Here is a 26,415-nt window from a genome sequence, read left to right as displayed (position 1 = left end):
ATAATTGTATCTTTTCAAGAATGCTATATAGGCTGGGTGAGACTGGGAGTTGGAGACCAGCCTGGGGAAAATAACGAGACCCCATGGAAAGGAAGGAAGGGAGGGAGGGAATTAGCCAGGCATAGTGGTACACACCTAGGGTCCCAGCTACTCAGGAGGCTGAAGAAGGAGGATCGCTTGAGCCCAGGAGTTTGAGACCAGGCTGAGCAAGAGCAAGACCCCATCTCTAAGGAAAAAAAAGAAAAGAAATACATAAATATTGCTGAGTAATATTCTATGGTATGGATATAACATGGTCTATGGTATGGATATACTACTGTTTGGTTGTTTCCAGATTTGATTTGAGCTAGAAGAAACAAATCTCCTATACAAGTTTCTGTGTGGATGTACGTTTTCATTTCTCTGAGATAAATGCCCAGGAATGTAATTACTGGCATCTTTCTTCTTTTAAAAAAAATTATTTTTTGTGTGTGTGTGTTCCAGCGTATGAGTTTCTCAATTTTCGCATATTTGCATGGAGAACCGGTATCTCAGGCCCATATATATAAGTCAACCACTGGGGGACGCAGATTCAAGAAGTATACCTATGTAGGACAGGTATGTTAAATTTGGTAAGAAAATAAAAATACATGTACCATGTGATTGTAATAATTAGCTGTCCGTGGGTGAGCAGAGGTTTTCCCCGTTTAAGGTTTTATGTCAGGTAAAATCCTGACACCGTGTAAGGAGTGCCAATTAAAAGCTGGTGCCCAATAAAGGCTGCACATTAACTTATGACGCATAGCCACACGCACACCTAAATATTAGTGCCCACAGGTACCATCAGCATGCCCATTACACAGATGAGAGAGCTGTAGTGGGTCACTTGTGTCCCCTAAAAATTGATGTCCACCTGGAACCTCAGAATGTAACTGTCTTGGTCCACGTGTGCTGCTATCGCAAAATACCTGAGACTGGGCAATTTATTAAGAACTGGAATTTGGCGACGTGGGGTGGCTCACACCAGCACTTTGGGAGGCCGAGGCGGGAGGATCACTTGAGCCCAGGAGTTGGAGGCTGCAGTGAGCTATGATTGTGGCACTGCACTCCAGCCTGGGTGACAGAGCGAGATCCCATCTCTTTAAAAATAAAAGGGAAAGGTAGATCAAGGTCAACTCAGGGAATACCTGGGCTCAGGGCTCCAAAAGCCAGGACGAGAGCAGCAACCACTACTGTTTTGTTTTGAGGCAGAGTCTCACTCTGTTGCCCGGGCTAGAGTGCCGTGGCGTCAGCCTAGCTCACAGCAACCTCAAACTCCTGGGCTCAAGCGATCCTCCTGCCTCAGCCTCCCGAGTAGCTGGGACTACAGGCATGTGCCACCATGCCTGGCTAATTTTTTCTATATACATTTTTAGTTGTCCAGCTAATTTCTTTCTATTTTTTTTAGTAGAGACGGGGGTCTCGCTGTTGCTCAGGCTGGTCTTGAACTCCTGAACTCAAACCACCCGCCCGCCTCGGCCTCCCAGAGTGCTGGGATTATAGGTGTGAGCCACCGCGCCCGGCCAAGCAACCACTATTATTGCTGACAGTTATGTTTATTCTTCTCCTGGATTCCTATGCCTTGGTCAAAAACTTCATCCAAGAAGACTTTTCCAGAAAACTGGCCCTTGCATCCTGTTAGCCAGAGCTGTATCACAGGTCACCCAATCCCAGGCAGTGGCCAGGGGGCTGAGATCCCCGAGTCTGATTCATCCCCTGGGATGAAGACCCTCCTGGGGATTCTGCCAACCGGGAAGGAGTTGGGGTGGCTGGCAGGGAGGCGACATACCGGTCACCGTGCTGTCTAGACACCTGTGTTGACTGGACATAACAGAAAAGCCCCTAGATAACAGAGGCTTAAATAAGATATCTCTCTTTCTCTCTCGCATCTGTCATGTAAGAGAGCTGCTGTGACAATCTGTCTCACTGTCCCTAGCTGAGAAGAGTCTCTTCTTTTCTAGAGCTAACCTCTGCCCCGTCTTCACTCTTAACCCCACCCCCAGCCTCTGGCATCGGGTTCTCTTCTTTCTCCACCTTCTCTACTGTCCCCTGGCCCTAATGGGAAGTGTGTGGGACGGAATGTCCCCGTCACCCAGCTTGGTCACCAGACGTCTAGCAGTCATTCCTGGCTCTCCCCAGTCCTCCCCCGACATTCCAATGATCACCAAGTCCCGTTGCTGCCTCTGGTTAATTTCACTCAGCACAAGCAGGTTTCTGTGGCTGTGACCACAATCCCCACCGGCAACACTGCACGAGGTTCCCACTCTTTGGGATGGGGCCTCGGGCCAGTTTTCTTTTGGGTTTTAAAGGACGAGGTGACATCCTGGGGTTGACATCCAGGTAAGAGTTTATACTTCCAAAAGGTCATGGTCATCAGCATCCACCAGCCTGACCCCCGGACACTTGGCCACCTACCCAGCAATTGGGCACGAAAAATCCAGGCAGCAATGAAACATCCAGGTGGGCTTCTAGTAGCCTGGGTCATGTCACTTCCTCCAAACACCCAAAATAAATTCATTCATTCAAATTTCTACCCTAACTGCTGTATTTCCACAGAGAGGATTTTATCAAAAAAAAAAAAAAAAAGACTTTCGGCTGGGCGCGGTGGCTCACACCTGTAATCCCAGCACTCTGGGAGGCCGAGGCGGGTGGATCGCTCGAGGTCAGGAGTTCGAGACCAGCCTGAGCAAGAGCGAGACCCCGTCTCTACTAAAAATAGAAAGAAATTATCTGGCCAACTAAAATATATATAGAAAAAATTAGCTGGGCATGGTGGCACATGCCTGTAGTCTCAGCTACTCAGGAGGCTGAGGCAGTAGGATCGCTTGAGCTCAGGAGTTTGAGGTTGCTGTGAGCTAGGCTGACGCCACGGCACTCACTCTAGCCCGGGCAACAGAGCGAGACTGTGTCTCAAAAAAAAAAAAAAAAAAAAGACTTTCCTTCATTTTAGCTTAGGAGATAATCTGGAGTCAAATTTACAGTTAAACACACATTTATAAGACTGATTTGTGTGCAGTGTTTTCTATTTGTTTCATAGGCAGACTTAGTCGGGTCTTTGGGTGGAATCTTCCATTTTTACGGCTTATCCCAGATCGGACTGCTTATCATCGACAGACAGAAAGTAAGTGACTTAGCAATGGGATGAACTACTTACACGACCTTTGCCCAAAACCAGGATTTTTTTTTTTTTTCAATTAAAAAAAAAAATTTTTTTTGAGACAGGGTCTCATTCTGTTGCCCGGGCTGGAGTGCAGTGGAGTCATCATAGCTCACTGCAGACTCCAACTCCTGGGCTCAAGTGATCCTCCTGCCTCAGCCTCCTGAGTAGCTGGGACCACAGGCACCACCACCACACCCAGCTAATTTTTTAAAAAGTTTTTTAGAGATGGGGTCTCACTTTGTTGCCCAAGCTGTTCTTGAACTCCTGGCCTCAAATGATCCTCCTGCCTTGGCCTCCCAAAATGTTGGGATTACAGCCACCTCACCCAGTCTCAAGGCTAGGTTTTTGTTAAAACTCACTCACTTAGCTTTTCATATCTGAAATCCACCTAGCTTTTCATTCACTTATCCATCCATTTATCCATCCACCTAACTACTCATTCATCAGCTCACCTATTTGTCCGTCCCTCCATCCACCCACCCGTCCGTCTACCCGTTCATCCACACATCCTTCTACTCACCCACCCACCCCATTCATCTGTCCATCAGGCATGCATTCAGCATTATTTACGTGGTATCTACCAGTTGCTCAGCACTGTGGATAAAATACAAATCTGGTGCATATATCACTGACAGTATATAAGATCATTTTAAATCCCTCATGTCAAACATTTTTTTAACAAATCTTTTAATGAGTATCCAAAAAATTAGTCCATTGAACCTGTGATTTCACAGATATCATTTAGGATAAGACTTAAGTTGAGAAGACAATTCAGTCCATGTAAACTGAAGTTGAAGGAAAAAATCTTAAGTCCAAAAAAGATTAGGTACAGTCAGTACCCAGGTAGTACAAAAATTGTGAAAGGGGTGCACAGCTCCTAAGTTCCGGGGGGATCCCCTATCAGGAAGCACCCGTTCTGACAGGAGAGACCGACCTGACAAAACAGCAATTACCATACGATGGTCCCCATGACAGGTGCAAGTATAAAGCACTTTGCTGGGAGGGCCGTCCTGGCCACGGCAGGTGCTGAGCAGCGTCCCTGGCCTCCACCCGCTCCATGCCAGGAGCTCCCCTTCCTTGTGACAAGCACAGATATCTCCAGACACTGCCTGGTCTCTCCTGGGGGGCAGAATGGCCCCACATTGAGAACCCTGGACTGAATGAATAATCAGGTTTGGAGAAAGTGCGAATGGTAATCCGCGTTGATCCGCAGGGTGCTGTTGCCACGGAGGCACCGACTTGGCGGATTTAGCTGGCTTTTCCTTCCAGGGCACGTTCAAGTACTCACACCACCCCCTCAACCGGAGTTTGGGGCTGGCCTTTGACTACAACGAGACACTTGACGTCCTCGTCATCCCAGGCCACAGAGGCCTTCTGATCCTCTGGTCTGATAAGAGCCTGTTGTATTCCCACAACTCAGGTGAGCGGAGAGGTCCAGGGTGGGGTGGCCTCCGCCAGGTGGGGTGGGGACAGCCTGGACACCCTTGACTATACCTTTAGTTTTTCTCTCCTGTGACTTGAGTGTGCCTCTCACTTTGCTGACTTCATCGCATCTTCCCTACTTCCTGCGTTGCAGGACGTTTAGAGCCACATAGACAGGTTCTGAAATCCGCCAGACTCCTAGGGCTGAGGGTCCAGATCTTTGGTCCAGGAACCTAAGATCCTGTTTGGAGGCCCCCATCAGGGCCCCCCACATGAATGCTGAGCGTCTAGGACGGAGACTCTGAGCGTCCCAAATGAGTAAACCTCCCCTGGGGAAGAAAAATCAGGAGATGGCCCCTCAGCTGGCTTTGCCAGGGCATCTGCCACCGTGGTACCCTCACCTTGATGGAGGGTGTAAAGAGAGGAACAAAAAGCAGCTCTCTGGGCCGGGCGAGGTGGCTCATGCCTGGAATCCCAGCACTCTGGGGGGCCGAGGCTGGAGGATCATTTGAGGCCAGGAGCTGGAGACCAGCATGAGCAAAAGTAAGACCCCGTCTACTAAAAATAGGAAAATTAGCCGGCATGGTGGTGCACGCCTACAGTCCCAGCTACTCAGGAGGCCAAGGCAGGAGGATCACTTGAGCCCAGGAGTTTGAGGTTGCAGTGAGCTACGATGATGCCACTGCACTCTACTCAGAGCAGTAGAGCGAGACTCTGTCTCAAAAATTAAAATAAAATAAAATTTTAAAAAGCAGCTCTCTAGGCAGGAACATGGTGTCAGGGAGCCCTGGGCACAGGTATGGCCACAACAGCACCTGCCATCCCAGCCCACCCATCCCCCAGTGCTAGGCACCCTGAGCCATCTTCTAAGGGGCAGGATGGTCTGGGGACATGGCTGTTGCCCCTTACTGGAGGAAAAGGGCTCAAGGCTGGCCGACGCATTTTGGGGGCCCATTACAAACAGAAAGCTTTCTTTCATTTCTTATACTTGTTACCCATATTAAAAGGCATCCTGGCTGGGCGCAGTGGCACATGCCTGTAGTCCCAGCACTCTGGGAGACTGAGGCAGGAGGATCAATTGAGGCCAGAAGTTCGAGGCTGCAATGAGCTATGATGACACCACTGCAGTCCAGCCTGGGTGACAGAGCGAGACCCTATCTCAATAAATGAATGAATGAATGAGTGAATAACTGAATAAAGGCATTCAGTCATGGTCAAGCCCTACAGTCGACAAAAAAAGAATCTCTCTCATATACTCAACGGCCATTCCTCAGAGCTGTGTTCCCAAGGAAAGTAACAGGACTCGCATTTTCTTAAACCTGAGCATATTCCCATCGTGTTTTACAAAATTGCATCTCGGCCCTGTATTTTCTTTGATTCTTTTTTATCCTTTGAAGAGGGAACTGCTCAAAAGTTGCAGGAACAACAAGGAACCAGTGGTGGCGGGTGTGGGCCGGGGTCTCGGCGGTTGAGACCCCCTTTTGTGAGATGCACGTGGTCGTCACACGTCTCCCCTGTTATCTCCTAGGCCAGCTCGTCGACTCCATCCCAGTGAAGAGAGGAGAGCAGATCTTGCACCGTTCCGTCTCACGAGCCAACATCACCATCCACACCATCGCTTTCAGTGCGTGTACAACCCAACTCCGGTAGCTTTCTAGAAATATCCATACCTGGCCAAGTAACCGTTGACCTACCAGATCCAACCCAGCCAAAACACAAAAACAAAACCTGATTGTTACACGTTTAAGAAGGACCCAGGGCATAAAGCTTGTGCCTGTTAATGATGACATGGGTTATCCATCAGGTACCAGTTTGCCAGGGCTGCCATAGGAAAGTGCCACAGACTAGGCGTGGCTTAGAACAAGATTTCATTTTCTGACTGAACTAGTTCTTTTCTTTTTTTCTTTTCTTCCTTTCTTTCTTTTCTTTTCTTTTCTTTTCCCCTCCCCTCCTCCACCTTTCCCCCTCCTCCTCCCCCTTCCTCCCTCCTTCCCTCCCTCCCTTCCTTCCTTCCTCTTAGCAGTCATGTTCTTGTTTGATTACAGAGGTAATTGAATTAAAATGAATTCGTGAGGGTGTGGGCCCTGATCCAATATAACCAATATAATCCAATGTCCTCATGAAAAGGGGAAATTTGATCGTGAACAACCCATGCTCATTGTCTTTCCTTGCTTACTAGAAGTTTCCAAATTGCTGTTTCAGATGGCAGTCTCTTCCTCTGCCAGGCCCAGGTTAACCAGATCAGTCACTCTCTTCCTTTGTGTTTTGTGACACCTTTATTGAGATGTCAGAGTTCTTTATACATTCTGGATACAAGTCTCTTATCGGATATATGATTTGCAAATATTTTCTCCCATTCTGTGGGTTTTCTTTCTCTCCCTACTTTTTTTTTAAACCAGTGAGTACACACCACTTCTCATCCTAGAATCTTCAATGGGTCCTTATTTTCTAAAGAATAAAGTCCACACTGCAGAGGATGGCACTGAGGTCTCATCCTACAGGCCACCACTGTCATCTGGGATCCCTTCTCTCCAGCTAACCCAGTGGTCCTCAACCTGGGGACCCTTGGCAATGTCTGGGGACATTTCTGGTCGTCACAACTGCATGACTGGGGGATGCTACTAGTATCAGATGGGTAGGGACAAGGGATGCTGCTCAACATCTTACAACGTGAAGGACGGTCCCCACCACAAAGAACCATCCAGCCCCAAGTGTCAACAGAGCTGAGATTGAGAAACCTTAAGTCAACATAGTTCTGTCTTGAATCTGCAAACACACCTCCACTTTTCTCATCCGGTAGAAGGTCCATCCTAAGCCTCGCTTTTCTGAAAACTTCCTTGACTGTCGTTTTTAAAAGAACAAAAATACACATTGGCTATTGCCACGCCCTTTCCTAAAATTTTGGTGGTGTCCTAGATCTGTTGGAACTTTTTATCTGCAAAACGATGGCAACAACCTCAGTGTCCTTCAGTGGAGGACTCATTAATCAAATTATAGTTCACCTGGGGACCAGAACACCGATCAGCCAATTACAGTCACAGAAAGGAAAGGAAAGAAAAATATTAAGTTATAAAGCACCTTGAAGAGTTTCCATAATATGACCTCACAAATATACAACTGCCAGAAAGGGTGTCTGTTAATATGTTAACAGTGAATACCTATGTCAGAGGTCAGCAAACCACAGCCCATGGGCCAAATCTGGCCCACCACTTGTTATTTGAATAAAGTTTTATCGGAACACTGCCACATCCATTTGTTTAAACACTGTCTGCAGCTGCTTCCGCAGAGTTGAGTAGGAGAAAAAGCATCACAAATTGGAAACTATGTACCATCTGGTCCTTTATAAAACACGTTTGCTGGCTCAATTTAGGGTCATTTTATTTAAAAACTTTAACTCTTTATACTTTTTCATATCATTTGACTTCCACATGAACTCTATGAGTATAACTGGAAAATAGCAGTAATGCTATTTTTGATTCAGGGGGAAAGTCAAGTGCGTGAGAAACTGAGGACTAGCAGAGGCAGAAAATAAACAGTGATATTTCTAAAGACCACAGGCATAAAATAAATCTTTTCATTTCTGTTAAAAACTTTAAACACATTCAATTTGGCAGAATTTATGTGAGCAAAGGACAATTCATGAATAGGGCAGCACTCAAAACCGAAAGAGGTTCAGAGAGCTCCGGTCTGCAGTGCGGGCAGTGAGCGTTCATTGGCTGAACATGGATGTAAGATACAGAAAGAGCTTAACTGGTTACATCTAGGAATTGACGGTACTTGGACACGGTCTGATCAGTTGGTTGTCTGTGATTGGCTGAGACTTGACTTCTATCACAAAAAATATACTCCGTAGTTAGGTTTTGGTTTGTTTCCATACTAAGTGAGGTTGTATAATAGTTCTTTACATACAGACTCCAACACACACAGCCTTGGGCCAGTGGTTTCCTACTTATTTAACGTAACATGACTTGGTATAAAAATTTTGAGAATGATTTTTTTATTTGTCCATGGAAACCACCATCAATCTGAGTTCTGTTTTGTCTTGTTTTGTGTTTCCTAGATGAAAATGAACTGGCGGTTTTAACCAAGGAGGATCGTTTATATTATGGCAGTCTGAGACTCCTGTCAAGCTCTATAATCAAAGTAGGTAAAAATCAAAATGGGGTTATTACGTGGTTGGTAAGGAATAATGGCCTCATTCTTGAACTTCTGACGCTTTTTTTTTCTGAGGGCTAGAAATCACTCTCACTTGTAAAATAATAAAAATGATGTAGCTAAAACTTACAGAACACTTACAATATGGTAGGTGCTGGTCTAAGTGCCTTCTGTGCGTAACATCATTTAACTTTGACCATCGTCTTAGGAAGTAGATCTTTATATTAATAGAGTCCCCATTTGAAAGATGGGAGAACTGAGGTACAGAGACCTAAGTAAGTCATTTGTTTGGGGTCACAGAGACACCAAGGGGTGACACTGGGGTTATCTCATGTTATCTTGTACACTGTGCCCATCTAATTACATCTCCACCCTCACAATAACCCTGTAAAGGAGATAATATCCACCTTTTACAAGTGAGGAAACTGAGGCTCCAGTTTCTTTCTCACTCAAGGTGACATAACTCATGAGTGGCTGAGCCAGAACAGTCCCCCCAGGTGTAGGCACTCCTACTTAGTGTTTTTCTTGCTAGATCTACAATCCCTAGAATTCCCAAAAGTTGCCTGACAGTGGACTAGGATGGATGATTTGGGTATGGGGCACAAACACAAGAACCATCTCTTTGGAAACCATCTATTTTCCAATTCGTGATGTCTGTTTCAACTACTCAACTCTGCAGAAGCAGCCACAGACAATGTATAAATAAATGGATGTGGCTGTGTTCCAATAAAACTTTATTTAAATATTATAAAAAGAGGTGGTGGGCCCAATTTGGCCCACAGGCCATGGTTTGCTGACCTCTGACATAGCTATTCACTGTTAACATATTAATGACCATCTCTTTGAACCCTTCACCCTGACATTCTCATGGCCAGTGTGTTTTCTGGGGAGAGGTTCCATAGCTCTTGTCTAACCCTCCATGACCTGTGAATAAGTAAAGAATTATTTCTTGGCCAAGCACGGTGGCTCATGCCTGTGATCCTAGCACTCTGGGAGGCCAAGGCAGGAGGATCACTTGAGGGCAGGAGTTTGAGACCAGCCTCAGCAAGAGCAAGACACCATCTCTACTAAAAATAGAAAAAATTATCCGGGCATGGTAGTGCACTCCTGTAGTCCCAGCTACTCGGGAGGCTGAGACAGTTGGATTGCTTGAGCCCAGGAGTTTGAGGTTGCTGTGAGCTACCTCAACAGAGCAAGACTCTGCCTCAAAAAAAACAAAAATGATCAGAAAAGAATTAGAATGATTGGGTCTCAGAAATCATCTTTGTCTTAGTTTGCAGACCAACCGATCTGGTCCCCAGGGGCAGCCATGATGTTCCTGAATCCAGGGATGCTTGAGATCCTGACCCCACTTCCTGACCCGGCTTCTCAAGCTTTCGATTTCCAGAAATGTCTCTTGAATATTCAGAAGCTACTGATGGATCCCCAACTCCAAGTTGACAAGTGCAAAGTATGTGATCATAAGTATTTAGATGGATGGGGTTAGTCTTTTTAAAAAAGACAAACCCAAAAGACACAGTGTTGGGCCTCTGGAGCCAGCAACCACACAAGAAAACGCCAAAGGGGGTTGCCAGATAAAATATAGGATGCCCAAGTTCCATTTGAATTTCAGATAAACAACTAAATCTCGCACTCCTATTTAGCGGTCTAAGCCACCCTAGCCCCAAAGATTGGTATCCTCATCTTGAATGACTTCATGTCCTTATTTTCAAAAAGAAACATATATTACTCTTCCTTTGTTATTAATACATGCTCCTCATGACAAAGAAGTCAACAAACCCACAAAAATATACATGCAAACAGTTCAGAAGTGTGTAAAGTAAATGACATGGTAACTCTTGTCTATTCCCCTTTCCATGTTGGCCAGTGAGCCTTTAGGGTTCTCCAGTAACTTACCTGCAGGCATCTCTAGAGAGGGAGATTTGACGTGACCAAGCCATGGGGATCAGCCCTGACACTGCCAAGCTAACTAATTAGAGAGGGGAAAAATTATAGAAAGAAGGAGATCTGTATGTATCCATTTAGATTCATTGTTTTACAAATAAGTAACAGAAAATCCAGACCAGATGGGCTTCAACCCAAAAGGCCATTGCAGACAAAAAGTCAAAAGGGGATCAGGCTTCAGGTGGGTGTAAGGTTGTTTTGGAGTGGCTGGCGCCAGAGAAAGAAAGATGAGCAGAGTTGAAAGGGATAAGTAAAGAGGCCTTATTAGAGCGCTCTGGGTAGGGGTAACGAGTCCCAAGAGAGAGGGACCCGGGCGAGGTTCCCAGGTCCCGGGAGAGAGAGAGACACACACACCTGAGAAGTCGCCCCCCCCCCCAGAAGTTTGAGTGGGTTTATATATGTTTTTAGGGCTGGGGGTGGGAGCTTCCTTGGCAGAAAGATTTATGGCGGGGAGAGCAAGGAATTTTCCGTTGCAGTTTTAGGGCAGGTGTGGAGAAGTAGGAGGGGCTGGTGGTATGGGTGGACTCCAGGAACCTTGACGGACTCCAGGAGCCGAGACCCTTGTCATGGTAACCATCAGGTGTGCTTATTCTTTTAACTCAGCTGGGCCCAGCAGGCATTGTTCTCGGCAGGTCTCCTGGGCCTTTTCTTTTTTTCATTAGGGAGGGGAGGGGTGCCCGCCACCAGCCTTACAGTAGGGCTTGATCGAGTACCTCCAATCATGCCACCACAGAGCCCAGTTTCTCTCCATCTCCCTGTCCTGCATCCCGTGGTGTTCTGGGCTTCCTCCTGAAGTTCCATCCAGATGCCTCTGGAAGGCTCCAGACTCCCACAAGATGGCAGTGAGCTTCCGCCAACACTGTAACCAGGGCATCCTACACCTCCACGTCCCGAGAAAGAGATAAGAGCCATGACGATCTGCCCTATGGAAGGCAAGAGAAGTCCCAGCAACGTCTCCTCCATCTCATTGGCTCAGAGAGGCTGACGCGCCCATGTCTGGACCAATCACATGGCTGGGGGCGGGCCCATCAGAGCACTCCTGGAGCTAGGAGTCGGAGGGGTTCCATGGCCCACGAACTGAGCAAGGACAGGCAAGGAGTGGATTCCCAAAGACACCTGGGATACTGCCAGGAAAGGGGACAGGCTGCTGGGCAGAGACAGTACAATGTCTTCTCCAGCATCCTCTGGAATCCATCTCCCCCAGTCCCTGGCAAATCACAGAGTGAAAGGCACAGGAAATGCTATTTCTGAGCCTGCTCTGTCCAGCAACTTTATCTCATTTTCCAAATGCTCCCGAATTCGCCCCATCAAAGATAAGTCCAGCATTGCGCTTGGAAGAGCTCAGATGACCTCCATTTTCACATCTTCATGGGGTCCCTTCCCCTCTGAAGGGTCACAGAAAAATCACAAAAAAAAGATTTTAGAGTGTCTGTTTTCAAACAGCCTTTGGACCAGTGGCAGTCAGTGAAATGAGAAAAAAATAAGAACTATGCTAAATGCTGACTGTATTGATTTATTGAAATATCCTTTGATGAGATGACAGTCATTAATAAATGATCATCATTTTGTTTGCTTATTTTCTTCACTTGCCATAAATAAAATGTCCATGACATTTTTCCCATGGCTAAAATTACCTGTTTGGGAATTGCTGGCCTCTGGCACGAGCAGACGAAACAGAAAAAAAAAGCAACAGGAAGACCTTTTAAGCAAATATCTGGACACTTAACACTGTTCGGAGGAAGGCAGGCAGCATAGTTTTGAAAAAAATTTTAAAAATTTTAACAAATTAAAAAACTAAAAAAGGCGGAACAATTACGTAGCATAACAAAAATCCACAGATGAAAGCCAAAACACTTTGAGCAACAAAAATAAATAACCTAGAGTCTGGGCTGAGTGGCTCACACCTGTAATCCCAGCACTTTGGGAGACCAAGGTGGAAGGATCGCTTGAGGCCAGGAGTTCCAGGCCAGCCTGGGCAATACAGTGTTCTACGAAAGAAATTTAAAAATTAGCTGGGCTTGGTGGCGTGTACCTGTAGTCTCAACTACTCAGGAGGCTTGAGCCCAGGAGTTGGAAGATGCAGTGAGCTGTGATGAGGCCACTGCACTATATCCAGGGCAACAGAATGAGACCCTGCCTCAAAGGAAGAAAGAAAGGGAGAGAGGGAGGGAAAAAAAAAAAAAAGAAAGAGAGAAAGAGAGAGAGAAAGAAAGAAAGAAAGAGGAAGGAAGGGAGGGAGGGAGGGAGGGAAGAAAAAAGATAGAAAGAAAAAAAGAGAGAGAGAAAGAAAGAAAACACACAAGGAAAGAATTACTGTAGAAGTCAGGGTCGGGGAATACTTCTGGAAAGAGGGGAGGGGCTGGGATTGCGCAGAGCCCGGCAGGGAAGACAGTGGCACAAGTAGAAGTCTGGGCTGCTGCTCCAATGAGCCACTGGCTGGATTCCCACCTACCTGTCCTTTCGTTTTGGGAACAGGGGCTTTATCTTACTCTTTTATTTTATTATTTATTTATAATTTATTTTGCCTTCCTAACCAGATAGAATATCTAGATGGAAACTTTGTAGACAAAATGTACACCATCGATATGCACAGCAAGCTGGAGTTTTCTGCGACTCTCATAACCAGGCTGGGCACGTCCCCGATCCCGCTGGTAAGTGTGTCACCTGGTGGTTCCGACACCCGGCATCCCACCGCACCCTTGGCTCAGGGGAATGTATCTCTCTGGGTCTTTCTCCACAACCAGCCCCTGTGTGTCTGGGCGTGGCGGGATGGTGGCTGTCTACCCACCGACCCACCTGCCTGCCCACCTGTCCTCCTCTGGTGCAGCCCCAGAAATTCCTTTTCTTCTTAACTCGGGCAGAGTTGGCTTCCGTCACTTGCAGCTGAGAGTCCTAAGACTCACACAGCCTTGCTGCATCCAGCGGGAGGCTGTTCCCGGGGTCTACAATCCAAGAAGCGTCTAAGCCAAGACTCTTGGTCGTGAGCACAGGCAGTTCCACGATTTTTTGACTTAATGATGGTGCAAAAGCGATACTCGTTTAGTAGGGCCCACACCCACCCCACCGTTCTGGTTTTCACTTTCAGTGCAGTATTCAATCAGCTACACAAGGCCTTCTTCAACACTTTAGTATAAAATAGGCTTTGGGGCCAGGCGCGGTGGCTCATGCCTGTAATCCTAGAACTTTGGGAGGCTGAGGCGGGAGGATCACTTGAGCCCAGGCTCAAGTTCAAGGCTGCTGTGAGCTCTGATCGCTGCACCGCACTCCAGCCTGGGTGACAAGAGTGAGACTGTATCTTAAAAAAAAATCACAGTAGGTTTGGGTTAGATGATTTTATTCAACTACCTAATGTAAGTGTTCTGAGCTACGTGATCACATTCATCAGGTTAGACATATTTTAAAATTGTTTTAATTTTTACTTTTAATTTAATTAATTGATGGATTTTTTGAGATGGGGTCTCACTCTGTCACCCAGTCTGGAGTGCAATGGCGCCATCATAGCTCACTGCAGCCTCCAACTCCACCCAAGTGATCCTCCTGCCTCAGGCTCCTGAGTAGCTGGGACTACAGGCATTCACCACCACACCCAACTCATAAATTTTTTGTAGTGATGGGGTCTTGCTATGTTGCCCAGTCTGGTCTTGAACTCCTGGGCTCAGGCTCTAACCCAGGCCTCCCTTCTCACTGTCTGCCTCTGCGTGGGTGGATGAGGTGGGGCCACAGAAGGGACTGAACCAGCAGCTGCATTTGCAGAGCAAGCTCGGGTTTCCATCTGAAGGTGTCCTGGGTCACCCTGTTGTGCCCGCCAGCTCTGTAGCGAACATGCTTGTCTTCCCCCACCCCCAGGTGATGGTGAGCAACCCGCACTCCCTGGGGCTGCAGGCCTCCATGTCGGAGAATGGCAACACCCTGGACGGGACCATCCTGTACCTACTGGTGAGCCACGCCCCCACCAGACCCCACCGCAGCGAGATCAAGGGAGGCGGCCTTGACAGTGCCTTAGGAGTGGCCCTTGTGGGGACCCTCCTTCCTCTGTCCCTTCCTTGCACACATCAGAGTAAGGTGTGAGGAATTTGGTGGAGGGGACGCAGCCCCTGCCCTCCACCCAGGGGGAGATGGGTGGGCAGCCGTCACCTACACACATGACTTCATGGAGGTGTCACACAGGGAAGGCTCAGATGACGTGATGGGGAACCCAGCCCAGCCCAGGGGAGGGCTAGAGAGCTGAGCCAGCTGGGTAAACTGAGGCATCAGGATTGCAGAGGGAGGGGTGGTTGCTAAAAGAAAAAACCAAAAAGATTGAGTGGTGCCAGGGGCTTGGCCAAGCATGGATCTCGGGGATCTGTGGGGACAAGCAGACCCCTCAGGTTCTGCTCAGGCCTTGACCCCAGAGCCCAGGAAGGCATCGGGCGGTGTCCACAGGACAGGGGTGCGACCAGGTGGGAGCCGGTCACGCCAAACCCTTTTGATCAGCCCTCATCACATGATACCTCCATACGAGGGGAAAATGATGTCACACCTCACTGGGGTCCCCGGTGCAGATGCAGGAGGGTGGGGAACAGGAGCCCCTAGCTTGGGGCCGTCATTTCTGTGGGCTTCTGGAAGCCTCTCACAGGCAGTGGCATTAGAGCAAAGGGGCCTGGATGGCTTCCGGGCTCCTGCCCTCACCGTCCCACTTTGACGCCCCGTCTCTCCCACCATCCTGATTTGGGGGATGCCGCGGGGGACACTGCGGCAGCTGGGGTTTCCACTCTCGGTCCCATAGGAAATTTACTTGAAGCAGCAGCAGCACTGGGGCAGGACGGACCCCAACTTCACGTCCAGGTACGTCGTCACCAGGACGGAGACAGGGTTCTCGGGCTGTCCATGGGGGCTCGCTTGGGAGGAGCAGGGAGAAGCCAGGCAACACTGGACCCCCACCTACCTCCAGGACGGCACCGCAAGACGATTGCAAACTCTTTACAAATGGCAGTCCCTCAAAACCACTACACAAAGAACGATGAGTGGACGGATGGATGGGTGGGTGGATGGATAAAGGATGAGTGGGTGGATGGGTGGGTGGATGGATGGAGGAGGGGGTGGGTGGATAGTTGGATGGATGGATGGGTGCATGAATGACTCCACCATGTTTTTTACTGCAGTGCTGTCTCTAGTAACACAGGCTTCCATTGCCTTGCAGCCTACGACGAGCCACCGTATCTACATTAACTGTGGACATAGCCAATAAGGAAATGTCATGCGTGGATATCAAGCCACTGGTAGGCTGCAAACCTTAAGAGTCATGGAAGCAGGCCCCGAGGGGCTGGCTGAGCCCTTGCTCAGGACCTGGCAATGGGGGCGATCCTATCTCAGTCACCCGGGGTCACTGTCCCCTCCCCCTTCACCGTCCCCAAGGGCTTCCCCCTCACCACTCACCGTCCTTGGAGCAGGTGCCTGTTCCTTGTTGGTCATCCCCCGAACTACATCTGGGCAACTCAGGTAATGGCACTTCTAGATGCTCCAAGAGAATCAAAAACATCACAGCTGCACAAAGTCGTACATGAATGTTCATAGCCACAATATTCACAATAGCTAAAAAGCAGAAACAACCCAAGTGTCCATCAACAGATGGGTGGACATACACAATGTGGTCCATCCACACACTGGACTATCACTCAGCCATGACAAGGGACGAGGCTCTGACACAGGCCACAGCGTGGATGGACCTTGAGGACATCGTGCTCAGTGAGAGACGCCAGACACAGAAGGACACACAGTGTGAGACTCTGTTTCTATGAAATGTCCAGAACAGGCAGATCCACAGAGATGGGACATGGATTCGTGGTCACCAGGGGCTGGGGGAGGGGATGGGGAGCGACTGCTAATAGGGATGGGGCTTCCTTTTGGGGTGATGGAACGTTCTGGAACTAGACAGTGGTGATGTACACTTAAAAAATAACAGTAAAGGGGCCAGCAGCCACTCTCATGAGCTCAGCGCTCACTACATACCAGGTGCTGTTCTGGGCGCTTCTTTCCATGCAAGAGCCCACTTACCTACGCTCAAAGTGGGTGCTGCAATCCTCCCCGTTTTGCAGAGGGAGTCACTGAGGCAGAGAGAGCTTCAGTTGCCCTTCCAGACGGTCTGCGTCCTCCAGAGCCCACTCTTCAGCCTCCGAGCTCCACCTCCTACAGCAAAGGGGGCTTTCAGGGCGCTGGGAGCTCCAGCAGAGGGTGGGAGGACAGGGGCAGTGGAACGGGGCCCTGTGCTCCCGGATCAGATGGGGCCCGGGGAGGGAGGGCCCGCGTGAGCAGTCCTGGAAAGAGCAGATGGCCCTAATCCCAGGGAATGGCAACCGCCTGCTTGGAGCCCTGGGTGGGCAGTGAGGAGGGCGGATGTGGCTGTGTTCAGGTGCACCAGAGTTGGTTTTAATCGGGTGTGGTAAGACGTGCAGACACAGAAATGATTGTCATGAAGAGGAACATTTTGTTTTGTTTTGAAAGAAACTTCATATTGTAGAGCAATTTAAGTTCACCGCAAAATTGAACAGAAAGCACAGAAAGTCCTGAGATACCCTCTCTACTCCTCCCCAACACACACGCACAGCCTCCCCCACTGTCAGCGTCCCCCACAGAGCGGGGCATTTGTTATAATCGATGAACCTGCATGGATGTGTCATTGTCACCAAGAATCCAGTCGACATTACGGCGCACGCTTGGTGCCGTGCGTTCTATGGGCTCGGGCAAATGTGCAGTGACATGAACCCACCATTATAGGACCATACAGAGAAGTTTCACTGCCCTAAAAGTCCCCTGTGCTCTACCTGTTCCTCTCTCCCTCCCCCAACCCCTGATGGTTTTACCGTTTCCATAGTTTTGCCTTTTCCAGAATGTTCTATAGCTGGAATCATATAGTATGTAGCCTTTCCACACTGGCTTCTTTCACTTAGCAACATGCATGTAAGGTTCTTCCATGTCTTTCCACAGCCTGAGAGTTCATTTCTTTTATTAATTTAATTTAATTTTTTAATTTTTTTTTTTTTAGTGACGGGGTCTTGCTATGTTGCCCAGGCTGGTCTCAAACTCCTGGGCTCAAGCCATCCTCCCACCTTGGCCTCCCAAGTGGCTGGGACCATGCCCAGCAATAGCTTGTTTCTTTTTAGGGGCAAATACTATCATTCTGTCTGGATGTAGCACCGTTTGTTTGTCCATTTACCCTCCGAAGGACATCCCGGCTGCTTCCAAATTTTCAAATGCCAAAAGTCCCCTGGTCCTTGGGCCTTTAGACTTTATTGTATAGCTCTGAGGGTGCCGCACACCCCAGTTTGAGAAGCATGTCCCTAAGTCAGGGCTTACCCCAAATCCATCTTTTTTTCCCATTTTGTTTATTTATTCCATTCATTCATTCATTTTTCTCCCATGCCTTCCATGCGCCAGGCATTGTGCTAGGGTCTTACAGATTATCTGTGGTCCCCGAGAAGCCACTAAGGGTAGCTGGGTGATGCGGGGAAAGTGGCCGTGCCCCACAGCCGGGGCAGGCTCTCAGGGCTGATGTTCCGTGGGGCCAGCTGTGGCTGTCACGGATCCCAGCCCTCTGGGTCACCGCGTCGGGATCCAGACCCCACACGGCTGTCAACCCCCTCCCGTGCATGTCAGACCTCTCCCCGTGTAGGTGTTCGCTGTGTCTGGGCTCTGAGTGGCCCTCACTGACTTGGGTCCACGTCTCTGTCTCATCTCTGCAGTCCACGCTCATTTCAGTCGGCTGTGACCTGGAAAAAAAGATCGTCGTTCAGAAGTAAGTGTGTCGATATTGGGGTGGGGTGGGGAGACCTGGGGGAGGGTGTGGATGGGGCAAGATTGGCCACAAGGTGACGATTGCTCAAGAGGGGTGACGCGACATCATTCTGTCTACTTTTACACACGTGTCACATTTCTGTAATGAGAAGTTCAATAATTACCCAGGCGCGGTGGCTCACGCCTGTAACCCCAGCGACTTGGGAGGCCGAGGCGGGAGGATCACTCGAGGCCAGGAGTTTGAGACCAGCCTGGGCAACAGAGCAAGACCCTGTCTCTACTAAAAAATTTTAAAATTTAGCCAGGCTTGGTGGAAGTCTAGATAAAAAATAAAAAGGAAGGAGATTCTGACACAGGCTACAACATGGATGACCCTTGAGGACATCGAGCTCCGTGTCAGAAGCCAGACACAGAAGGACACATCCTGTGTGGTTCCACTCACAGGAGGTCCCTGGAGTCGTCAGATCCGCAGAGACAGGAAGTAGGACGGTGGGTGCCAGGGGCTGGGGAGGGGGCGGAGAGTGAGTGCTTCATGGGGACAGAGTGTCAGTGTGGGAAGACGAGAAGGTTCTGGAGAGGGAGGCTGGTGATGGTTGCACGACCCTGTGAATGTGCTTGATGCCGCTGAGCTGTGCACTTAAAAATGGGTGAGAGGGTAAATGGTGCAGCCGTCTGGGAAAGAAATAGTTAAGATGATACATTTTTTGTTATGTACATTTTAACGCAATTTGGGAAGTAAATTAAGAAAAATAGCCGGACCAGCTACACCGTGGTGGCAATGTGTCAGGGCCATTTCCCGCCTCACCCGGCCCCTGCCAGTGTTGGGGTGTCTCACTGTTTCACTCTTTGCTCATTTGACAAGTGCGGGTGTCCCCACTTCGTGTCCCGTTCGTGACTGTCTGGGTCCTCACGGGGCCAGGCAGTGTCTCGCCGCATTTTCCTGTTTGCAGCAAAATCTCAGCCTGTTCCAAGGGCGTCCTGGACCCCACGGTGCTTCAGGACAACTACACCTACATCATCAAGAAGTAAGCCAGGGTGTCCCCTCCACCCCGTCCCTGCTGTGATACCTGTGGTGACCGTTTGACCCCCCCCACACACACCAAGGGCAAATTAGGAATTTTCAAAAAATTCATATCTGGCCAGGAGAGAATCTGTGCACGTACCACCGTGCCAGGTGCCAAAATGCCACCCTTGTGACACCCCCAAGCCTGCAGCCAGCTCATGGGGTCTTTCCACCGGCACATCTGAGCCAAGACAGGTGGGCCTGGGCGCTCCGAGGTCCTCCTTGGAGCAGAACAGGGTCCCCCTTTGCACCCGGCATGGGGGAGCCCCTCACCACACTGGTGCACCCCGAGGTGTGTTTTGTAACACATGCCCCGGCCCACCCCAAGTACATGCCAAGAGTCAGCCACCCTTCCAGAGCCGAGCCGACACTGGTACTTCTGGGCTTGCTGAGGTTGTCTCGGTCCACGCCCGCTACTGTAACGACACCCCTTCGACTGCGGTTTACAAAGAACAGAAGTCAATTGCTCACAGTTCCGGAGGCTGGGAAGTCCAAGCTCAAGGCAGATTTGGGGTCCGGCGGGGGCCTGCTCTCTGCTTGACGGATGGCGCCTTCTCACTGTGTCCTTGCTTGGCAGAGGGGGTGACGGAGTTCCCCCGCCCAAGCCTCTTTTATAAGGACATTAATCCCATTGATGAGGGCTCCACCCTCCTGACCCCAGCACCTCCCCACACTGGGGACTAGGTTTCAACAGATGAATTTGGGGGCGACACAGACATTCAGACCACAGCGGAGGTGTATTAGTAATGATTCGTCAGAGAAACAGAGCCACCAGGATTTGTGTGTGGATTTATATAAATGGGGAGGGGGTGCAGAATTTATCATAAGGAATTGGCTCATGCAGCTATACAGGTCTGGAAATCCAAGACCTTTGAGGTTGGCCGGCAGGCTGGCTGGCACCGGGGGAAGGGCTGCAGCTCCAGTCTCCTTGGTAGAATTCCTTCCTGCTCCCCGGGTGGTTCGGGCAGGACCTCCTCGTTCTGTTCCGACCTTCAACTTACTGGCTGAGATCTACCCACGTTATGGCACTAACTGGCCTTACTCGAAGTCTACCAATTGAGTTCCATGTTAACCTCATTTAAGAAAACAAAAACAGGCCGGGCGAGGTGGCTCACGCCTGTAATCCTAGCACTCTGGGAGGCCGAGGCGGGTGGATTGCTCGAGGTCAGGAGTTCGAGACCAGCCTGAGCAAGAGTGAGACCCCGTCTCTACTAAAAATAGAAAGAAATTATATGGACAACTAAACATATATAGAAAAAATTAGCCGGGCATGGTGGCGCATGTCTGTAGTCCCAGCTACTTGGGAGGCTGAGGCAGGAGGATAACTTGAGCCCAAGAGTTTGAGGTTGCTGTGAGCTAGGCTGACACCATGGCACTCTAGCTCGGGCAACAGAGTGAGACTCTGCTCAAAAAAACAAAAACAAAAACAAAACCCTTTGCAGAAACATCCCAATCATGTTTGCCCAAAACGTCTGGGCATTGTGGCCCAGCCCAGTTGACACCTAAAAATTAACCACAACAGGGGATTCTGATGTCATTTGGACCCTGGTTCTGAATCCTCAGGTGCCACCTCTGCTCACCCTGAAGAAGGACCCCCACTTGCAGAGGGGAAACTGAGGCTGTGAAAGGGCTGGCTGTCTGGGCGGGAGCTCACACCCCACCCCCATCTCTGCCTCCTGTTCTCTCGAAGGGAATTCTATGACCTCAGTTTCCAGGGGCGACCGTCCACGGAGGACCTGGTGGTGTACTACCCCTACCACCGGCTGGGCTGTCCTCGCCTGGTCTACTACGACACCCCCTGGAGGCCGGTGGTCGAGCTGTGAGTCCCTGTCCCTGTGACCTCATTTAACCACCATTACCTTTTTAACACATTGACTGCCACGCTAGAAAAAAAAATTTTTTTTCCCTGGGGCCACAGTGTTTTATTAAAACAAAATGATCCTTTCTAATTTGTTATATTTTATTGTTTTCTATGCCTGAGTTATATGCAACACAATCCTCGATGTTTGTAGAATTAAATTGTCGATGTTAATTTTATCACTAAGAACATCAACGAGTACGATGTTCACCGACCAGCCCCGGGCTCAAAACTAGCCTGAGTTATATACAACTCACGTGGCCGTCCATGTGTCGAGGGCCCGTCTCCGAATACAATCCCATGGCGGGGTCGCAGAGCGCAGTCCACGCTGCTGTATCGCTCGTGGCACGGAGATAGAATATGCATCAACAAAAAATGATGTGTTTTTTTTTAAAAAACACTCAATTAACAGCTCTAAATGTAGACCTTTTGAATATCTGCAGACGTCATCAGGAATGGGGGGGGAGGCACGAAGGGCTTTATTTGCTTGTTAGCTTATTTATTAGTATTTGTGATATTATTTGGTTGCGAAGCATGATGTCGGTTTCCTCCCAGCTCTGCTCATTTGACCCCTTCTCAGAGAGAACTTTGGTTTCCACCCTGTGGAAAACACCCAGCGCTGCCTGCCACCCCCAACCCATCCACCCGGCTCTGTCCCCACCTCTCCACGCACTGAGGCCAGGGGGTCCTTTGCTTCGCTCTCCACCGCCTCCCAGCCCCAGAACGGCTCTGCGGCTCTGCGAGGCTCCCGGGTGGCTGTGGTCGCCCCACCGCCACCCCCAGCCCCGAGGCCATGCCCTGTGCTGTGTCCTAGGTGGAAAGAAGGTCATTTCCAAGAGGTGATCCAAGCTGAGTACGTCCTGAGGGAGGTGAGCGGGGTGTTCACGTACTCCTACTCCCTGACGGCCAAGGAGGCGCGGTGCGTGTCCCAGCCGCAGAACTGGACCAGCATCATCCAGGAGACGGAAGGGCCCTTCTGGGACAGAGAGGTAGCGTTGACCCCTCAATTATTTCTGAAAGAATCAGGAGCCCACTGGGGGGACGGGAGAGCACGCTAGGACGCCGCACAGCGATGGGGCCAAGTGCGGGAATATATAACACCAAAGTTCTCTGGGGGATGCCCAACGGACCGAACGATGGGTAAATGTGGTCCCCACGACGTTCATGGCGCTTTGCCGATGACGGGCAGATAAGGGACCAATGGACATTCCTGGCCTGCTCTGCCCAGTGAGCGTTTCTCTCTCTCTCTTTCTTTTTTTTTTTTGGAGACAGGGTCTCACTCTGTCGCCCAGGCTGGAGCACCGTGGTGTCATCACAGCTCACAGCAGCCTCCAACTCCTGGGCTCAAGCGATCCTCCTGCCTCAGCCTCCCGAGTAGTTGGGACTACAGGGGCAACCACCACACTCAGCTATTTTTTTCAAATTTTGGTAGAGATGGGGTCTTGCTCTTGCTCAGGGTGGTCTCAAACTCCTGACCTCAAGCGATCCTCCCGCCTTGGCCTCCCAGAGTGCTGGGATGACAGGTGTGAGCCACCGCGCCTGGCTGAAGAGCATTTCTGTTATTCGAGTTGGTTCACGTGCAATTGACAAAAAAGGCTGTGATGTCTGTGTAAGGAAGAAATCGCTTCCGTCCACACGTGCGCCTTCCCAGGCACATTTAATGTTTTGTACCAACTAAGCAGCCTGCCCACGCCAAGGGCGCCAACACTGCAGGTGCAGGAGCCAAAGCCACCAGCAGGTGGCGCTCATGCCGGGTGCAGACTCTCGGGCTCACTTTTTCGGCGGGGTTTGCTTAGCCCTTCCTCATGCCCCCTTCCATCTAATGAGTTTGATCCTTGATTTTGTTGCGGTGGTGGTTGTTGTTGGTTTTACTTTTCCTTACTATTTTTTAAGCCGAGATGAAATTCCCACACCGCGCCATTAACCATTTTTTGGAGTAGGCGATTCTGTGGCGTTTAGCATGTTCATGATGTCGTGTGCCCACGTTGTGCCTCTTTGATCATTTTTCAAAAGAGAAAGCCACATGTATGTCATCGTTTTTGTATTATTTTCCCACTGTGCTATTGTGCGTATTCTTATTGGCCATCTCGTTCACAGTTGCACTCGTGCGTGCATTTAAGACACTGTGCCAATTTTTGTCTTTTTCCCGTCAGCCCCGGGGAGTGGGTGACTTTGTAGAACACGAGGGTTTTCCATCAAGTGAGAGCCACAAGCCTGCGTTTTCAGCAGTTATTGGGTGGAATATAGCTGCCTAAAGCCATCAGGCGGAGATATGGCTATGCCCACACAAAACAGCCACGAGCCTAACTTCCACCTCCTTTTTTATTTCACATGGTCTTTGTGCGCCCCAGCTTTTATTTTTTTTCCAAAGAATTTAAAAATTTTTAATTGTGAGCCAGGCGCGGTGGTGCGTGCCTGTAGTCCCAGCTACTTGGGAGGCTGAGGCGGGAGGATGGCTTGAGCCCAGGAGTTGGAGGCTGCAGTGAGCTATGACTCCAGCCTGGGCGACACGGCGAGACTGTCTCAAAGAAGAACCCATGCTGTTGGCCGCACCTGACTCACACCCTGGCTGAGCGTGGCGGCAGAGGGACCGAGCCTCCAGCCCGCACAGCCCAGGACGCGGAAAGCAGGCGCGCTGGGTGGGGCCTGAGCAGCCACAGTCACCTCGGCAGGGTCACGAGGCTGCCCACACCTGGTCCTGGGCCCCCGCCTCGGGCGCCGGGTGAAGAATGGGGTGGGCCAGGGCCCCTCCCCAGCTCCTCCCCGCCCCCCCCCCCCCGGGGCCCGTGGGCACAGCTCTGTCCTCCTCCCCAGAACTATGTGAGCTGCCACGACTCGGAAAACAGCGCCCCCTTGCGGTGGCCAGAGGTCCAGTACCAGATCTTGGGTGGCCGGACACAGAACTCGATCATTTTTGACCAAAGGAACGGCATCTACATCTTCTTCCTGTCCATCGTGGATCCGTACTACAGGTGAGGGGCCCGTCCCTCCGCGACAGCAGAGGACAGCTGTCACACTGGGGCAGGTCACACCTGTGCGGGGGACACACTTTTCTCCCTCCACTTCCCTGGCTAAGGCCAAGCTCCCCCAACAGCTCAGACCATCCCTAGAAGAGTGATGTTTTCAGTTCCGGGGGACATCTGTTCCTTTGTTAAATAAATACTTATCGCAGAGTCCATGCTGGGTGCTGGGGGACAGCGATGACCAGCGGCCGCGTCCCTGCCCTTGTGGACCAGAGTCCCCCCCATCTCCTGCCCCCGACGACCAGGCTGTGCTGATGTCCGTGGGCCACAGGGGGCTCAAAGTGGCAGGCAGTAGCTGACGAATAAATACGCAGGAGTTTTGCAAGGCAGCCGATTTCACGTTGACATCAGCCCAGTGGGAATGTTTACACCACGGGATCAGCAAGCTCTGCACCTGCCCCTCTGCGGGCCGGGCCGGGCCGGCTGTTAAATATTTACCTGCCTCGGGTGCCAAGAGGATTCTGAAGCCACGGCTGGCCAGGCCACGTGGATCAACGTGTCCTGTGGGGGTTGGGACACGGGATGGCACCCTTCCCCATGTTCTCACCCCTGCAGGAAATCATTGTCGGCCATCGCCTGTCCCCTCTAGATGGATGAAAGCCCCCCACCCACAGCACTTGGAGGCCCTGCCTTCCCTAATGGCCGCAGATTAAGGGACCAGCTCTGGGATGGCCACAGGGGCACGGCACCGAATGGGGTGGGAACGTCCAGAGGAGAGAGGGGAGGGACTGTGAGCCTCACCCCTCTGGCACCCTGCAGTGTCCCCCAGGGGTTCAGTTCACGCCTTCCACCACCACCTTTACACTGAGCATGGTGGGGACCCTGGTGACAGCTGCCAACACACACACAGAGGACGGCAGACTCAGAACCGATCAAAGTTGACATGGATGTAAGGGAACTGGGTGCGCCTAGTCACTGCTGCCAGGCCCGGGTCTCCCTCCTGTGGGTCTGAATCCCTTTGCTGGGACAACAGGCGGGGGCCCCCCAAAGCCACGCCCAACGGCCTCTCCTGTCCACCCCCGCAGCTACTGTCACCTGCAGACCACCTTCAGCATCTACGTGCACGGGGCCTACCCACTGCTCATCCTGCCCCCTGGGCTCACCATTGCGATGCTGGTGGCCAGCATCCTGCTGTCCGTGTGGCTGGCGTACATGGTCCCCAAGGTGCTGCACACCGAGAAGGGCCACAGGATCAAGAGGTTTGGGGCCGGGCTGTGCTGGAGGTGCAAAAGGTTGTGCACGTGCCACTGGCCAAGATCCCCGAAGCTGGCACCGGAGGAGAAAAGGAAGCCCCCGGGAAACCGCCTCGCTCCCTGGGAAGCCAGCGCCAATCTCTGAACCCGTCAGCCTGGGCCGGGCCGTTGTCTTCAAATAAACGATGACGTCGTGAAGCCGCAAGCAGTGTGTGTTCATCACGGGTTATTTTTGTTTGTTTTTCTATCTTTAAAAAAATATGAATAGGCCGGGCGCGGTGGCTCACGCCTGTAATCCTAGCTCTCTGGGAGGCCGAGGCGGGTGGATCGCTTGAGGTCAGGAGTTCGAGACCAGCCTGAGCAAGAGCGAGACCCCGTCTCTACTAAAAATAGAAAGAAATTATATGGACAACTAAAAATCTATATAGAAAAAATTAGCCGGGCATAGTGGCGTATGCCTGTAGTCCCAGCTACTCGGGAGGCTGAGGCAGTAGGATCGCTTAAGCCCAGGAGTCTGAGGTTGCTGTGAGCTAAGCTGACGCCACGGCACTCACTCTAGCCTGGGCAACAGAGTGAGACTCTGTCTCAACAATAAAAAAAAAAAAAAAAAAAAATATGAATATGTTTTCAAGAGACAGGGTCTCACTCTGTCACCCAGGCTGGAGTGCAGTGGTGTCATCACAGCTCACTGCAGCCTCCAACTCCTGGCCTCAAGCAATCCTCCCACTTCAGCCTCCTGAACAGCTGGGACCACAGGCGCACTCGGGCCTTTGCCGGCCCGGGGAGGAAGGGGTCCGCCCAGGGCTGGC

The 26,415-nt window shown here is 50.5% G+C and overlaps 1 protein-coding gene and 1 long non-coding RNA gene across 2 annotated transcripts in view; one reads left to right on the top strand and one right to left on the bottom strand.

Moving 5' to 3' along the window:
• The window catches only part of CATSPERD (cation channel sperm associated auxiliary subunit delta), a 36,292-nt gene extending 10,488 nt beyond the window's left edge, over positions 1 to 25,804 (top strand). Inside the window, exons 7-22 of the mRNA XM_069497071.1 lie at positions 484 to 597; positions 3,056 to 3,139; positions 4,448 to 4,598; positions 6,129 to 6,224; positions 8,661 to 8,743; positions 10,029 to 10,205; positions 13,237 to 13,350; positions 14,546 to 14,635; positions 15,465 to 15,523; positions 15,879 to 15,957; positions 18,418 to 18,470; positions 19,420 to 19,494; positions 21,223 to 21,351; positions 22,205 to 22,379; positions 24,205 to 24,362; positions 25,439 to 25,804. Of these exons, the coding sequence (XP_069353172.1) occupies positions 484 to 597; positions 3,056 to 3,139; positions 4,448 to 4,598; positions 6,129 to 6,224; positions 8,661 to 8,743; positions 10,029 to 10,205; positions 13,237 to 13,350; positions 14,546 to 14,635; positions 15,465 to 15,523; positions 15,879 to 15,957; positions 18,418 to 18,470; positions 19,420 to 19,494; positions 21,223 to 21,351; positions 22,205 to 22,379; positions 24,205 to 24,362; positions 25,439 to 25,751 (1,950 nt within the window). The 3' untranslated portion in view covers positions 25,752 to 25,804. The remainder of the gene's footprint in view (positions 1 to 483; positions 598 to 3,055; positions 3,140 to 4,447; positions 4,599 to 6,128; positions 6,225 to 8,660; positions 8,744 to 10,028; positions 10,206 to 13,236; positions 13,351 to 14,545; positions 14,636 to 15,464; positions 15,524 to 15,878; positions 15,958 to 18,417; positions 18,471 to 19,419; positions 19,495 to 21,222; positions 21,352 to 22,204; positions 22,380 to 24,204; positions 24,363 to 25,438) is intronic.
• Positions 13,507 to 19,427, bottom strand: LOC138401555 (uncharacterized). The gene is made up of 5 exons (XR_011236539.1): positions 19,305 to 19,427; positions 18,387 to 18,444; positions 16,733 to 16,864; positions 16,115 to 16,196; positions 13,507 to 13,641 (listed from the first exon to the last, which is right to left on the bottom strand). It is a non-coding gene; the product is annotated as an uncharacterized lncRNA (long non-coding RNA).
• Positions 25,805 to 26,415: the final 611 nt, after the last annotated feature.

Source organism: Eulemur rufifrons, chromosome 2 (assembly GCF_041146395.1).
Source record: "Eulemur rufifrons isolate Redbay chromosome 2, OSU_ERuf_1, whole genome shotgun sequence".
Classification (NCBI taxonomy): Eukaryota; Metazoa; Chordata; class Mammalia; order Primates; family Lemuridae; genus Eulemur; species Eulemur rufifrons.
The sequence above is the reverse complement of the archived record's forward strand: the minus strand, read 5'-3'. Positions and strand labels throughout refer to the sequence as shown.